At 44.5% G+C, this 12,131-nt stretch overlaps 1 protein-coding gene across 1 annotated transcript in view; it reads right to left on the bottom strand.

Annotated features, from left to right (window-relative positions):
- Positions 1 to 876: 876 nt before the first annotated feature.
- Positions 877 to 12,131, bottom strand: part of LMOD1 (leiomodin 1) — a 47,282-nt gene continuing 36,027 nt past the window's right edge. The window contains exon 3 of the mRNA XM_075333831.1: positions 877 to 1,600. Coding sequence (XP_075189946.1) covers positions 1,574 to 1,600 — 27 coding nt within the window. The 3' untranslated portion in view covers positions 877 to 1,573. The remainder of the gene's footprint in view (positions 1,601 to 12,131) is intronic.

Below are 12,131 nucleotides of genomic sequence, written 5' to 3'. Positions count from 1 at the left end.
ATAGCGGTTATAGAACGAGAGCGAGTATCCCAAACAATTATACAGCAGAACCATAGAGAACCATAGGAGTGAGGCCATGTCTGTCATAATGGTGAGAAGAAAAATAAACTGTTCAAGTTATGGTTGACAAAAATAACTCCCACGTCAAGTGTTTCACTACTGCGTCTACAACAGGCACGGGAAGCGGAGTGATGGACACCACCCTGAAGAGAACAGTAAATGCCATACACCCCAAACGCACAGACTCTTTCTGGCGTGGAAGTGCGGAGCCCCCATGGCCCGGCGTCCGTGCCTTCCTACACACCTCTGACACATAAGCCTTGTTTTTAAAGTTCAATTCAGTTCTGCAATTAAAGGTTAGGGTACATAATTTATGCCTTGAAGATGAAGAATGCCTTCATCTTTGGTAATTCTATACAAACATTAAAAATTCTGACTATGCTGACAAGGTGAACACGAGACCTACAAACTACGTGCAGTATAACAAACAGGTATTAAATTACTCAGGTGTAATATGATCTTTTTTAAGGTACAGATCACTGCGAATATGAATAATTAAACACCGCTTACTCTGTTTCTCATCTTTCACAGCCATTCCAAAAAGAGAACAGAAAAAAAAGTCTTGTAATGTACATTCAACATTCTTCTTCTCCGGCTAAGACATATTACGTAGATGGCCTTAGCTATCGAATCATTCTTAGCTTTGTCTCCTTCCACACTCACCCTCCCTAACCCTGAGAACAAGTAATGAGTGGCTCTGATTTCCATATATGGAAAATTGAAGCATAGAGTATCTTTTCCCTGTCGGAGAGATTTGCGGTGCCAAAGAAACACATCATGGAGAAACTTGCAGAGTAAACCAAGTATTCATGCATATCTAAAGTTTATTGAGCTTTAAACAATCTTTTTCACAATAGATTTACAGTTAGTCAAAAAAATATATCTGTGCGAATAAAGCATTTTAAATAAGAGTGATACTCAGTACCCATCTATATGTTCTCACACAGCTGGCGCGCCATGTATCTGTTACCAGTTCACGGTGGAGAGGGTAACAGAGGAAAGTGCTTCATGCACTAAGTGACCGGGAAAATATGTTTTCTTTCCAACAAATTGTGATTCTCCATTTATTGTGGGTGTATAGTATACAAAAGAATGGCAGAGTCCGGGTTAAGACTTCAGGGAATAATTGAATAGTTGTAAAAAGAGACCTTCAAAATGGGCTTCAGCAATATTCAACAATCATACATACAGGAAAAGAGCTTGAAGGATTCCCATTCCTCACTGATCCCTTATTAATCCCAATACATGTGGTGTAAACCATATTATCCAATTGCCGGTGGGTAAAATTGTGGCTCGTCAATGCAAATGATGATCTAGTGGATATTTAAGCCGCCAGTCAGTCACGTTGATAGGATACAAGAACGCATTCATTCGGAATGTTGGCTGAGGAATATTGCAGTTGGACCCTTAGGCAATTGGAATTATTGCTGCAAGAACAGATGTGGATTTAGAAGCGTAAGAGGAATCTGCTTGTTGTTCAACCCAAGAAGATTTTCCCTTGGTAATCATGTATTTACTTCAGCCATTTGGGCACTTCCACCTTAAAAAAAACAAAAACAAACGACAGCGTCAATAACATGTTGCAAACAACATTAGTCTGTAGCCAACGTTAAAATTGTAAAAGGAAATTCATAATGTTTTTAATATCAGTTAAATTAACCAAATAGAAGGAGGGAAGGCAGAGCTGTTCATTAAGACTGGCATAACGCACGGAATATAAATCTGATGCATTAAGCGGCATGCAAGACAAGATGAAACAGGCACGTTTCATGTGAAAATGAGTAAAAAGACATAGACATTGCATTACTGCTTTAGAAATATTTGTAAAGAGAGATTCTCAGCTTATGTATTGGCCAATCCATGTGAGCTCGATAACCTCGACAAGGTAATCTAACTGTAAATGCTTCTACAGGGTCTGACTAATGGTGCACGCTCAAGATTCATTCCCATCCAGGCTATCGACTCAGTTCTTCTCAGCCAGAAAGAGTTCTCCCATTCTGTGCCAAATATCAACCTGCGAGTGGGCTTGGTACATAGTGAACGTCTGTCCTGCTATGTCTTGGAGGGTCTGTCCACTCCCATCATGTTGGGACTTCCTTGGTTGAAAAGTCATAACCCTGTGATTAACTGGCAGCCTGGGAAAGTAGTCAGTTGGGGCAGTTTCTGTGAAACCAAGTGCCTGTGTGCTACCATTTTTGTGCTACTCATTAAAAACCAACCACCCTGTCCACTAGTAGTAACAACCAAGGTGTCTAAGAAAAGAGATGGTGCGCTACCGGCATCTCTGGGGAAGATTAGACCTCAGTGCGGCCCTGGTAGAGATGATCAGGGGAGGGTAGTGTTTCCCGCTAAGTGTGCGGTACTGAAGCGTAAGGTGTTAAATGGATGGAGAGATTCTTCTGTTGTCAGTTTTTCCTCTACCACCAGGTGCATGCCTGAAAATAAATGCTCAGATCCAGACCTATGTAAGGCTATGAAAAACAGGAGGAGAAGGGAGTTTTTGAATGAAAAAATAGTTTATTATAAACAAGGAGGGGTTTTGGCAAGGACATTAAAAACAAGTATAGAGGGCAGGAGCAACGGCAAGTAAATATAGATATCAACACAATAGTGCATACATGATGACGTCAAGCATGGAATTAAAATGCAGAGAACCTGCTGAACAAACAGTGGTCCCTTATGACATTATATTAGATGAACTACCAAAATATAAAGTGCTACAGTGCAAGTGAAAATCAATATCAGGTTAGTCATAAATACAAATTCATATAATTGCTCTTACATGCATAAGCAATTCCCTGCATAGGACATCCTATATGCAGAAAGCATAAAAGGCCTGTCCTGGAGGAGGTCAGAAACACCGCAAAATGATATATACTTATTAAGGTAGGAATAGGATGGAGTCACCAGCGCCGCGTTCACGCCCAGAGTACAAGAGATACCCCCCAGCCCACCTGTGTAAGGCTATGTGCGAACGTTGCATCTTTGTGGTGACCACAAAGATGCACGTTTTTGGTCCCAAAAAGAGGCTCCCTCGGCATGCATTTCTTGCCACGTTTTACTGCGTTTTTTACAACACTTTAACCCAATTCGCTTTTTAAGTCAAGTCTATTGACTGGAAGGGCTCAAAAACGCTGGCAAAAACACAGAAAGGCTATGTGCGCACGTTGCGTAAATACATGCAGTTACGCTGCGCTTTGTAGCGCAGCGTAACTGCATGCGTCCTGCGTCCCCTGCACAGTCTATGGAGATTGTGCAGGGGCCGTGCGCACGTGGCGTTTTAGAGCGCAGCGCTTCGGCTACTGCCGAAGTGCTGCGTTCTAAGAAGTGACATGTCACTTCTTCCGTGCGCTTTGCCGGCAGCTCCTGCTCTGTCTATGGGAGGAGCTGTAGGCAGAGCGCATGGAATCGGCTTTTTTTTTTTTTTTTCACTGCGGACATTTCTGCAGCGATTTAAAGCGCACGTGTGCTCTTCAGATCGCTGCAGAAATTTCTGCAGTGACTGTACGCAACGTGCGCACATAGCCAAAGAATTGACATGCTGATCTTTGTGGTCACCATAAAGACGCAGCCACACAAAAGCTGCAACGTGCGGACAGAAAAACTGAAATCTCATAGACTTTGCTGGGGAAGGAAATGCATGCCGTTTTGGTACCAAAACTGCACCCAAACAATTGCACAAAAACGTGGCAAAAACGCAGCGTGCGCACAAGGTCTTAGAATGACTATGTGTGGGTGTTCACTAAAAATACCAGATGGAAAAGTGTTTCTGAGACTCTAGGCTAGTGGTTTATTGGTCTCTTTAGAGTTACTGACATTCTTAACCCTATGGCCATACGACTGGAGCTACGCCCTGCACTTAACACCCATGACTTTGTCCACAGGTCCTTGCACAGGAAATGTGTTGTGTCTCCAACTGGTAATCGGAGGCACTTTTTCACATTGGAAGTGAACAATTTTACCAGTCTTGAGAGTCCTGAGGCTTCTCGTTAATGGACGGGTCGTCTCTCTATTTTTTGAAGACTAATTTCAGGGATTCAGGATTCAGGGTTGGGATCCCTCATTTCCATCTGGGACTCAACATTTAAACATGATTTCATTTCCTTCAGTACATAATGAGTTAATATCAGTTTTGTTGTCCAGCAGTCCTAGCTGAGTGTTTCGGCTGCAGCTACTTTGTAGCCATGCCCCTTCAGGTTTAAGTAGAGGTGTTAGGCTAGGTTCACTCAGTTCATTTTGCAGCGTTTTTTAACATTATTAAAACATTTTGCCTTGGTTTGTCACCATAGTGACGGGTGGACTTGCAAATACCCTAGATCTGCGGGTCTAACCGGGTTAACAAAAAACCCGGCCCGAAATTGATCCAGGGTATTTGGCCAGACATCAGTCTATGGGGACAAGAAGCCGGCACTTAAAAATGGTGGTGGAAAGGATAGGGGGACTGGAACAGTTGCACTATACTTACCGACACACCAGCGCGGCTGTACACTTGCACGGCCCCTCCTTCACTTCCTGAGCCGCTCATTACCTTCATTGCATATTAACAGCTTTTCCCACCCACCGGCATCTGTGATTGGTTGCTGTCAGACGCACCCTCAGCCTGTGAGACAGCGTCTGACTGCAACGAATCACAGACCCGGTCTGCGGGTCTATCGTACAGTGAAAAATAAATAAATAAAAACATTGACGTAGGGTCCCCTCATATTGTGGTACACAGCACAGATAAAGCATATGGCTACAGGCTGCAGCACCCAGCCATGTGCTTGTCTTGGCTGTGTATCAAAATAAGAGGGACCCCATGCTGTTTTTTATTTAAATAAATAATTTAAAAAAAAAAAAACAGTGTCCCTCCCAATTTTGATACCCAGACAAGATAAAGCCCAGACAGGATAAAGCCTGACAACTGGGGACTGGTATTCTCAGGCTGGGGAGACCCAGCCTAAAAATAACAGCTTGCAGCTGCCCAGGATTGTTGCATCCATTAAATGCAACAATCCCAGCACTTTACCCAGCTCTTCCTGATTGCCCGGGTGTGGTGGCAATTGGGGTAATATCAGGGCTTAATCGCAGCTCACAGCTGCGACTAAAGGGAGGTTTACACGCTACGATATCGTTAATGAATTATCGTCGGGGTCACGTTGTTTGTGACGCACATCTGGCGTCATTAACGATATCGCAGTGTGTGACACTTATGAGCGACCTTAAACGATCGCAAAAGCGGTCAAAATCGTTTGCCGCAGAGAGATCGTCCTGAAACAAAAAATCGTTTTCTTTTTTTTAGCGATGTTGTTCCTTGTTCCTGCGGCATCACACATTGCTGTGTGTGACACCGCAGGAACGACGAACATCTCCTTACCTGCCTCCACCGGCAATGCGGAAGGAAGGAGGTGGGCGGGATGTTACGTCCCGCTCATCTCTGCCCCTCCGCTTCTATTGGACGCCTGCCGTGTGATGTCGCTGTGACGCCATACGAACCACCCCTTTAGAAAGGAGGCGGTTCGCCGGCCAGAGCGACGTCGCAGAGCAGGTATGTGCGTGTGACGCTGCCGTAGCAATAATGTTCGCTACGGCAGCGATCACACAATATCGCACGTACGACGGGGGCGGGTGCTATCGCGCTCGACATAGCTAGCCGATGCTAGCGATGTCGCAGCGTGTAAACCCCGCTTAAGCCCTAGATTGGTAATGACAGGCGTCCATGAGACGCCCCCATTACTAATCTGTAATACGTGTAAAGAAATAAACACAAACACTGAAAAAAATCATTTATTTGAAATGACATACAAAAAACACCCTTTTTCACCACTTTATTAACCCCATAAACACCCCTGCAAGTCTGCCGTAATTCACATGAGGTCCCACGACAATTCAGTTCTGCTACATCTGAATCTCACAGCGAGTGCCATAGAACATGACTGCCTGTTGTCAGCTCCAGAGAGAGAATGAATGAGCTGCGCGTTCAGCAATGACGTCACTCAGGTGATTTGCGGTCACAACTAGAGAGACTTGTGACCGCAAATAGCCTGAGTGAAGTCACCGCTGAATGCGTGGCTTATTCATTCTCTCCCTGGAGCTCACAGCGAGCAGTCCTGTTCTATGGCACTCGCTGTGAGATTCAGATGTAGTAGAGCTGAATCGTCGTGGGATCTCGTGTTGTTTATGGGGCTAATAAAGTGGTGAAAGAGTATGTTTTTTGTATTTTATTTCAAATACAGGATTTTTTGGTGTTTGTGTTTATTACTTTTCACTTATTACAGATTAGTAATGGGGTGTCTCATAGACACTTGCCATTACCAATCTAGGGCTTAGTCACAGCTGTGAGCTGCGATTAATCCCTGATATTACCCCGATTGCCACCGCACCAGGGCAATCTGGGAGAGCCGAGTAAAGTGCTGGGATTGTTGCATCTAATGGATGTGACAATCCTGGACAGCTGCAGGTTGCTATTTTTAGGCTAGGTCTCCCCATCCTGAGAATACCAGCCCCCAGCTGTTGGGCTTTATCTTGGCTGGGTATCAAAATTGAGGGGACCACACACTGTTTTTTAAATTATTTATTTGAATAATAAAGAAACAGCATGGGGTCCCTCTTATTTGATACACAGCCAAGATAACCACACGGCTGGGTGCTGCAGCCTGTAGCCATATGCTTTATCTGTGCTGGGTATCACAATATGGAAGGAACCTACATCAAGTTTTTAATTTTTTTTATTTTTTTACTGTACGATAGATCTGCAGACCAGGTCTGTGATTGGTTGCAGTCAAATGCTGTCACACAGGCTGGGGGCGCATCTGACTGCAAACAATAACATACGCCGGTGGCTGGGGAAAGCAGTGAGTGTACATGAGGCTAATGAGCGGCTCTGGAAGTATGAGGGTCCACAAAAGCAAGTACGATTGAGCCTAGAATTTACGAATGTATGGACTCCTTCCAGGTTAGTGGGTGTGACTGGCTTGGTTAGTGAGCTTGGCAATGGAATCTCCCTTCCACTATAATCATACAAGGGGGGGCTTCACCTCCCCATGTGATAGGTGCATGTTGAAATGATGTCATGCTGGAAGGAAACTGTACACTCCAGCATCTACAGAGCAGGTACAGCGATGACAAAGACTGGTAAAGTATAGCGCGCTTGCTTTATTTTTTTTTCTTTATTTTTACTTCTTTTTTTTATTACACGAGTGCCGGATCCAGGTCAATCTCCTGGGCCTGGAACTCGAGTATTTCTGAACCCCCGAGGGTCTGAACTTAGTCCACCAATCACAGAAGTGCAAAAAAAATGCTGTAAAAACCATACCAAAATTGCAGGAAACTACCAGGAGACTTCTGCCACAAGATTAGGTTTTGGTCAGGAAAAAACGTACTAAAAAATGCCCTGTGTAAATATAGCCTTACCCAGCATTCCTTTCTGAAGATACAACTTAAGTTGTTTTTTGGCCGCTTGGCGGAAGAACCTCTGAAGGAGGTTTCCAGAAGCTGGACTTTATCCTTTTGGGTTGCTGTTTTACCCCTGTTTGTCTCCCCTACCCTCTTGTCTTATTAGTACAGCAGAGGGTTTAGTGAACCTCACCCGCCTCTCACTAGTCAGGACATCTTTAGGGTTTCCCAGGGTCTCGGGGTGCTGCTTGGCGACAGTTGCGTAGACTGTATAGGGACTGTCAAGAACAGTAGGGACAGCTACAGGTGAGGATAGGAGGTGTCCATCTACCCTCTCACTAGTACCAGGGCCCACCATTGTTACTGTGTCTTCAGTGCCCCCCCCACCCCCTGTTTGTGGTGTTGTTTTGGTGTTTTTTTGTTGTGCGTCAGACTCCTTTTGGTATGAATGCACCTGCCAAGTGTTAAACGGGACAGATTGCTGTTGGTTTGCTCTATGATGTGTACTGACCTTCAGTATTTGTTTTAATATGTAGTCATGTAGAAAACATCAACAACATTTTTAGTGAAAATGGAAACAAAAAAGATTTTCACATCATCTTTTTTTTTTAATTTAGCTCTTCATTTACAGCATATCACAAAAGTGAGTACATTCCTCACACTGAAAATATGACACTTTGGTAGTCAGTAAAGTAGTCAGTGTACAACTTGTATAACTTTGTAAATTTGATGTGTCTTCTAAATAACTCAACACACAGCCATTAATGTCTAAACCGCTGGCAACAAATGTGAGTACATCCCTAAGTAAAATGGAGCAAATTGTGCCCAATTAGCCATTTTCCTTTCCCATTGTCATGTGACTCATTAGTGTTACAAGGTCTCAGATGTGAATGGGGAGCAGGTGTGATAAATTTGGTGTTATCGCTCACACACTCTCTTATACTGGTCACTGGAAGTTCAACATGACAAAGAATTCTTTGAGGATCTGAGAAAAAAAAAATTGTTACTCTACATAAAGATGGCCTAGACTATAAGAAGATTGCCAACACACTGAAGCTGAGCTGCAGCATGGTGTCCAAGACCATACAGCGGTTTAAGAAGACAGATTCCACTCAGAACAGGCCTCGCCATGGTCGACAAAAGTTACGTGCACGTGCTCCGTATCACATATAGAGGTTGTCTTTTGAAAATAGAAATGGAATGGTTAAACAGTTTAGTGAACTACACCTCACGTGTGGAGTTAAAACTGTGAATGTTCCTTGCTATTTCATACACCTGATGAAGGGTATGGATCGCCCCAGAAATGCATTGTTTTTAACTGTACTTGGAATAAACCCAACTTTTACACAACCTTGCCTATGGTCCCTGTGGAAGCACCTGGTGTTATCGCCAATTTTCACTTCATCTAGGAGTCTTTTCAAAATAGACTTATGAGTGCTGCTACTATAGCATTGTTTCAGAGGTTAAAGGGGTGGAGGTTCCACCTGTCATTACTCAGACCATACACCACACACTGCATCAAGTTGGTCTACATGGCTGTCATTCCAGAAGGAAGCCTCTTCTAAAGATGATGTACAAAAAAGCCCACTAACGGTTTTCTGTAGACAAGCAGACTAAAACATGGATTACTGCAACAATGTCCTGGGGTCTGATGAGACCAAAAATAAACTTATTTGGCTTAGATGGTGTCAAGCGAGTTTGGCGGCTACCAGGTTAGGACTACAAGGACAAATATGTCTTGCCTACAGTCAAGCATGGTAGTGGGAGTTTCATGGTTTGTGGCTGCATGAGTGCTGCCGGCTGTGGGGAGCTACAGTTCAATGAGGGAACAATGAATGCCAACATGTACTGTAACGTATTGAAGCAGAACATATAGGGATGTATTTTTGGCACACAGTAGAGATAATGATATGCTAAGTAATTTTAAAAGAATGCTTTTAATTTTTGAAAAAAAAGTAACCCCTAACAACGTTTCATCTCATTTTGGAGCTTTTCTCAAGCTATGGCCATCAAGGTTACAGCTGCAGTGATGTCACGGTGGATGAGTGTGACATCACCTGGAGCGTGAATAGTTAAGGAGAACAAGAATGAAATCCAGGTGAGAATGCGCTAGGGCGGTATTGCCGAGTGGAACGCCGAGCTTAAATAGGAACTGGCCGCCTCTACTGTGTGCCAAAGTTATCTCCCTATATTTTATACATTTTACTTCTGAGCACCTTCTTCGTACAATGAGCAGAGCCTTAATTTATGTATTAATATTGAAGCAGAACATGATCCTCTCCCTTTGTATTCCAACAAGATAACAAACCCAAACACACCTCCAAGACGACCACTGCCTTGCTAAAGAAACTTAAGCGGGCTTTACACACTGCGATATCGGTCCCGATATCGCCAGCGTGGGTACCCGCCCCCATCTGTTGTGCGACACGGGCAAATCGCTGCCTGTGCCGCACAACATCGCCCAGACCCGTCACACATACTTACCTGCCCGGCGACATCGCTGTGACCGGCGAACCGCCTCCTTTCTAAGGGGGCGGTCCGTGCGGCGTCACAGCGACGTCACCGAGCGGCCGCCCAATAGAAGCGGAGGGGCGGAGATGAGCGGGACGTAACATCCCGCCCACCTCCTTCCTTCCGCATTGTGGCCGGGAGGCAGGTAAGGAGAGCTTCCTCGTCCCTGCGGTGTCACATGGAGCGATGTGTGCTGCTGCAGGAACGAGGAACAACTTCGTTACTGCTGCAGTAACGATATTTGAGAATGGACCCCCATGTCACCGATGAGCGATTTTGCACGTTTTTGCAACGATGCAAAATCGCTCATAGGTGTTACACGCAACGGCATCGCTAATGCGGCCGGATGTGCGTCACCAATTCCGTGACCCCAACGAGTTTGCATTAGCGATGTCGCAGCGTGTAAAGCCCCCTTTAGAGTAAAGGTGCTGGACTGGCAAATCATGTCTCCAGACCTAAACCCCACTGAGCATCTGTGGGGCATCCTCAAATGGAAAGTGGAGGAGTGCATCCACCAGCTCTGTGATGTCGTTATGGAGGATAGAAGATTCCAGTGTCTCCTGTGAAGCTCTAGCGAACTCCATGCCCAAAAGAGTTAAAACAGTGCTTGAAAAAAAATGGTTGCCATACAAAATATTCAGCGTTTGAGCACAATTTGGCCATTTTCACTTATGGGTGTATTTTTTTTTGCCAGCGGTTTAGACATTAATGGCTGTGTGTTGAGTTATTTAGAGGGCACACCAAATTTCCAATATACAAGCTGTTCACTGACTACTTTACACTGTATCAAATTACCATATCTTCAGTGTTGTCACATGAAAAGATATAATAAAATATTTACAAAAATATGATGGGTGTACTCACTTTTGTGAAATACTTCCCATATACAATAATCAATTTACTCTTTAAAAGGGGTTTATACGGCCTTTTATAAATGTCTATCTTTATGACTTAACCCCTTTTGTATTTAGCTTTAATATAAAATTCCCTTCTATTCTTCTTATACCGTGTGCAGAATTATTAGGCAAGTTGTATTTTAGAGGATTTTTTTTATTGATCAACAACTAATAATAATAATAATAATTTTATTCATTTTTATAGCGCTATTAATTCCACAGCACTTTACATACATTGGCATCACTGTCTCCATTGGGGCTCACAATCTAGAGTCCCTATCAGTATGTCTTTGGGGTGTGGGAGGAAACCGGAGAACCCAGGGGAAACCCACGCAAACATGGGGAGAACATACAAACTCCTTGCAGATGGTGTCCTTGATGGTACTAGTGTAATGGGATCAACAATTCAGACTGCATCATTAATGTAGAAATGGATTTGAATATTGCTTCAGCACTTGCCCACAAGGGGGCAGTGTCAGACTGTGCAACCACAAACACAGAGGTGGGAAATCCCCTACTGCAGCTTGTGTGTTTGAACCAGGAAGAAAAAGTGCGTGAAGATTATTCAGCTCCGGAGCTCAGCCAGAGGAGAGCTGCGTGTGGTCTTCCTGAACAGAGGGCTCTTTTGCCACCGGAGTCTTGGAGGAATCACCCTGTGGAAGTGGTTTCTGCCATTCCCGGTCTGCAGGACTTTGTTTGCACCAAGGATCTAACCGGACTGCAGAGCATCACACCCTGAGTGCAAGTGCAGGGGCTGTGATCTACCTTCTTCTGCTCGGTGTGCCCCGGGACTAAGAGACTGACTAGAATCCGTTACCAGCGGGAGAAGATCAAAGGAAAAGACCGAGGAGCTGCATCCCTTCAGCGTTGCACCGGGACCCATCATCGTGAGACCCCAGGCCTGCGACGTGGGAGCGGCATCTTCTTCCGGGACAGACTGGTACGTGATTGTAGGGAAAGTTAGGGAAAGTTGCCACCATTTCTTTGTTGTTTTTTTTCCCTTTCCTCTTGCTGCGTACCCGGAAGGAGTGAAGATCCGGGGACTCCACTATACACATGTGCGCAGATAGTTCGGTTGATTGTATTATAAATATGCTTCCTAGTAAAGAAATGTTACTACCGGTAAAATCTGAGTATGGGGATTTTGTTGGAATAGAGCATACACACACACCCGCGGCCCTACCACCGGTCGCTTCATGTGGCGTAGTCGGCAGGATGTGTGACCAACAAAATCATCCCCCGGTAGTAACATAACCGGACAGCTCCCCCGCCGTCTATTGTCAATCAGGT

The sequence above is a fragment of the Anomaloglossus baeobatrachus genome, chromosome 2 (genome assembly GCF_048569485.1).
Source record: "Anomaloglossus baeobatrachus isolate aAnoBae1 chromosome 2, aAnoBae1.hap1, whole genome shotgun sequence".
Taxonomy (NCBI): Eukaryota; Metazoa; Chordata; class Amphibia; order Anura; family Aromobatidae; genus Anomaloglossus; species Anomaloglossus baeobatrachus.
This window is presented reverse-complemented; position numbering and strand designations above follow the sequence as displayed.